The following is a 4,596-nucleotide window of genomic DNA, read 5'->3' as shown; positions in this document are numbered from 1 at the left end:
TGCATTAGTCCAACAGCTTTGTCCTCACTGCTTTTGAGCACCATTCTTAATCCTCATGCATTCTAATTTTTGTGTCATCTCTGATATGCAAGCATTTTCATAAGAATCACTCATTAACACATTGCAACAAATTTTTGTGCTTTGTAAAAGAGAACAACATTTGGCATACATATGAGCCAAAGAATCAGCAAGCACATGTTTCCGAGAGCCTTTATAATCAACAACCCATGCAATGAGCACACTGAGAAAGAAGGTTGCAATAGAGTTGCCCTCATGTTGCATCTCAACAAAAATAGTTCAAAGGTTCCTCTTGATGCCAAGAGACTTCGTTTAGCGAGAAACTTCAATTTGCATCCGATTAAAACAACCCATAGCTTCCTTGTATCTGCGATGTGAGCATCTCCTGCACTTGACTAGCAATATCAGCGTAAATTTTTGTCAGCATCTTGCATAGAGCCACATGCCTTCAAGATGCATGCGTAGGTGATTGCATATGATGCAAACATACTAGAGCTTTCTCCCGTGGAAAATCTTGCACTCTTTGCATTCTGAGAGTCCACACTCTGGACTCTGGCGCTGCTCTTGTTGCACACATCCCGCAATCAGTGCATTCCAAGAGGCGACCTTCCAGACAAGAAGCTCCTCAAGCACTTTTTGTGCCTTCTCAAGCGCACCATATTTGGCATACATATTAACAAGGACAGATCCGAGCACAACATCTTTTTTCAATAGCCTCTACTGGCGCTGCTCTTGTTGCACACATCTTGCAACTGACCTGATCTTGTTGTGCGTATCTCACGACCAATGCATTCCAATGCTTTGCATCCACTGAAAACAACCTAGAGCTTTGTGGCCCTGCTCTTGTTGTGTACATCCCCTAATCAATACATTCCAAGAGGAAACAGGAAGCTCCTCGAGCACTTTTTGTGCTTTCTCAAGCGCACCACATTTGGCATACATATTGACCAAGATAGATCCAAGCACGACATCTTTTTTCAATAGTTTTTGGCGCTGCTCTTGTTGCGCACATCCCGCAACATGCCCTGCTCTTGTTGTGCATATCTCACGACTAGTGCATTCCAATGCCTTGCATCCAGTGAAAATAGCCTAGAGCTTCTTGGCCCTGATCTTGTTGTGCACATCCCCCAATCAATGCATTCCAAGAGGCAACAGAAAGCTCCTCAAGCACTTTCTGAGCTTTCTAAAGCGCATCACATTTGGCATACATATCAACCAAGACAGTGCCAAGCACGACATCTTTTTTCAACAGCCTCTAGTGCTACTCTTGTTGCGCACATCTCGCAACCGGCCCCGCTCGTGTTGTGCGTATCTCACGACCATTGCATTCCAATGCTTTGCATCCACTAAAAAAAGCCTAGAGCTTCCTCGCCCTGCTCTTGTAGCGCAAATCTCATTTGGCATACATATCGACCAAAGCACCGCCAAGAACAACATCTTTCTCTAACCATTGACTAGGCAAGCCAATTGTGAATTCTCTTTCGATGCGAAGGTCTTGCGTAAGCTGAAAATAGCAGTGTCCTCATCAAGAATGCTCTATGATAACATACATTTGATAGAGATATTGAGCAAAGCACAACATAATTCTCCATCAGGCCATGAGTAGCAAGCTCATCATGAATTATGCGACCCATGTAAAGGTCTTGGATAAGGCCACAATCCTTTAAGGTGCATAGATGATTGCAATGAAGAAAGGCCTTCCCTTCATAGATTGTTAAAAACAGCCTCGATCTATCAATGCACTACAAGAGACCACACCCCAGAGAGGTTGCAAGAACTTTATATGCTTTTGTAAAGGCACCAAATTTGGCATACATATCTACCTTGGCTCTGCATCTTGGTAAAATAGCCCTGAACATAGCGTCACAAACCACGTTAGGCATAACTTGTAACCAAGGCACTGCAAGAGACGACATTCGAAAAAGGATGTATGTCAAGAACCTTATGTGCTTTTGCAAAGGCACCACATGCAGCATACATATCAATCAAAGGTGAATCCATTTAGAGAAAAGCCATATCCTCGCATCAGCATCTGGTGAAAACACGCATAGCGTCCTTGCCATAGTCATGTTTAGAAAATCATGCAATCAAGACGTTGCAAGTGATGACAATCTGGGCAAGGTGCAAGCATAGGTGATTGCATTTGGAGAAAGGCAGTTCTGTCATGTGTGGTCAAAAGAGCCCACAGTTTCCTTGACAAAGCCATGTTTGGCATATCTTGCAAGCAAGATGCAAGCATAGATGATTGCATTTGCAACAATGATTTTCTTTTGCATGACACCCATAGCTTCCTTGCCAAAGCTATGTTAATTCTGCAATTAACACACTCGAAGAGATGACATTTTAGATAGAAAGATCATAAAGGTGTTTATGTGCTTTCGTAAGGGAACTGTATTTCACATACACACTCGACGATGTGCTCTTGAGTAGAAAACTCGTCAAGAACTTTCATGAGGGCAACACATTTAGTATACATTCTTGTCAGACACAACTTGTTTCTCCAAAAGCCCCTGACCAGCAGTCTCTTTGTGAATTCTCTCACTTGTGTGAAGATCTTGTATAAGTCCACATGCCTTCAAGGTGCAAGCATAGGTGATTGCCTTTGGAGAAAGGAATCCTCTTCGCATTTGGGCAAAACAGTCGAGAGTGTTCCTGCATACAATACGCTCCAAGAAACGACATCCCAAAGAGGATGCCCAACAAGTACATTTTGTAAGGGAACTGCATTTGACATACAAATTGATCAAAGCATTGCCAAGCACGAAATCTTTCTCCAACAACCCCTGAGTACAAGCATAGGTGAATGCAGATGGAAAGAGACCTTACATTTACATGTAGTTAAAACATCCCAGAGCTTCCTTTCATAGCAATGTTGGGCGTATTCTGCAGACAACACATTCCAAGTGAAGAGCATGCCTTTTCGTGCTGCCATGATGGCACCACATTTGACATATACATGGACTTACGCATTTCTAAGCAGCGCATGTTTTTGCAACAGCCCATGACTAGCCAGTCCAAAGGTTCCTCAACCCAGCATGGAACAAATGCATATTCTTCCCACAGTCCATGACTTGCAAGATCATCGTGAAGTCTCTCAGTCATGTGAAGGTGAAAGCGTGGGCAATTGCATGTGGAGAGAGACCTTCCCTTCGCATCCACTAAAAACAGCCCACAACTTCCATGTTGCTGCCATGTTGGCCATATCTTGCAATCCACATGTTCCAAGTGATGACATTCCCAACAAGAAGGTCGTCAAGAACTCCTCATGCTTCCCTAAGGGTACCACACTAGAAAGACTAAGCATAAAAAGGTGCCAAGCACAACTTGTTTCTCCAAAAGTCCCTGACCAGCAATCTCATTGTGAATTCTCTCACTTATGTGAAGATCTTGCATAAGGCCACATGGGTTCAAGGTGCAAGCATAGGTGATTGACTTTGGAGAAAGGCCTCCTCTTCGCATTTGGGTAAAACAGCCAAGAATGTCTTTGCCACAAGCATTTTGGGCATATCTTGCATACGACGCACTCCAAGAGACCACATCCCAAAGGGGATGCCCATCAAGTGGATTTTGTAAGGGAACTGCATTTGGCATACAATTGATGAAAGCACTGAAATCTTTCTGCAACAGCCCCTGCGTATAGAATACCATAGGCTTTGTAGGTGCAAGCATAGGTGAATGCAGAAGGAAAGAGACCTTCCATTCACATGAAGTTAAAACATTCCACAGATTCCTTTCATAAGCAATGTTGGGCGTGTTCTGCAAACAACGCATTCCAAGTGAAGAGCATGACTATAAAGACATTTTTGTGCTTCCATGATGGCACCACAATTGGCATACATATGGACCAACGCATTGCCAAGGAGCACATGTTTCTGCAACAGCCCATGACTTACAAACATAGTTGAATGCAGCTGGAAAGAGACCTTCCATTCGCATGTAGCGATGACATTTGACCAACATATCAATCAAAGAAGCACCAAGCACAACATCTGGAAAGAGGCCTTCCCTTTTCATATGGTGACAACATCACATTGCAACAAGTTTTTCTTTTTTGATTGGACTGAAAGCCTATGCTTAGGCAAAGGAGCTTTGCCACGTCAACAGGATACACACTGAGCTTGACAACTATATGTTACTGCAGAAAGTACGCCAACAACCCAATTTTACTACTTCTGAGCCTCCGTCGGCTATCTTGCGTGTGGAAAGCCTCTGCTTAGAAAACTTACCAACAGTAGCAAAACCGTGTGGCAGCCACAAATCGATGACTTGTAGGTACTCTCATGTATCCATATGGAAGCAAAAAACTTTAGAGACAATGAAGATCTGAAAGACATGCAAAACATTAAGACTCATGTTGAAATGTAGCAGGAAGCTCATGAGAGTTCTCTTGATTGCAGCATATGCTCAACATGGATATGGCAACGAAGCTCCCGGGTTGTTGCTGCAAGAGCGAACTACGCGGAAATCTTGACCTGCTCACGGCCCTTCGTCCCTACTGCATCGCGTTTCCCTGCGCGTCTGAGTCTCTCGCTCTTTAAATTGGTCGGCCATTTGCTTTTCTACGAACGAGCCAGGTTT

At 43.6% G+C, this 4,596-nt stretch overlaps 1 protein-coding gene across 1 annotated transcript; it reads right to left on the bottom strand.

The window, feature by feature from the left end:
- Positions 1-1,411: 1,411 nt before the first annotated feature.
- LOC147418839 (uncharacterized) lies at positions 1,412-4,032 on the bottom strand. The gene is made up of 8 exons (XM_086505754.1): positions 3,856-4,032; positions 3,343-3,774; positions 2,985-3,222; positions 2,840-2,901; positions 2,726-2,739; positions 2,493-2,670; positions 1,569-1,760; positions 1,412-1,522 (listed from the first exon to the last, which is right to left on the bottom strand). Exons 1-8 carry the CDS (start codon positions 4,030-4,032, stop codon positions 1,412-1,414), a joined length of 1,404 nt encoding a protein of 467 aa, XP_086361880.1.
- Positions 4,033-4,596: the final 564 nt, after the last annotated feature.

The sequence above is a fragment of the Adiantum capillus-veneris genome, chromosome 29, assembly GCF_014529385.1.
Source record: "Adiantum capillus-veneris isolate H3 chromosome 29, ASM1452938v2, whole genome shotgun sequence".
NCBI classification, from domain to species: domain Eukaryota; kingdom Viridiplantae; phylum Streptophyta; class Polypodiopsida; order Polypodiales; family Pteridaceae; genus Adiantum; species Adiantum capillus-veneris.
The sequence above is the reverse complement of the archived record's forward strand: the minus strand, read 5'-3'. Positions and strand labels throughout refer to the sequence as shown.

Coding starts and splice junctions, on each gene's coding strand:
- LOC147418839 (XM_086505754.1), bottom strand. CDS start 4,032: ATGAAAAGGGAAGGCCTCTTTCCAGATGTTGTGCTTGGTGCTTCTTTG. Junction 3,775..3,855: donor GGCAATGCGTTGGTCCATAT/GTATGCCAATTG, acceptor CGTTGTTTGCAG/AACACGCCCAACATTGCTTA. Junction 2,902..2,984: donor CATGCGCTGCTTAGAAATGC/GTAAGTCCATGT, acceptor TGTTGTCTGCAG/AATACGCCCAACATTGCTAT.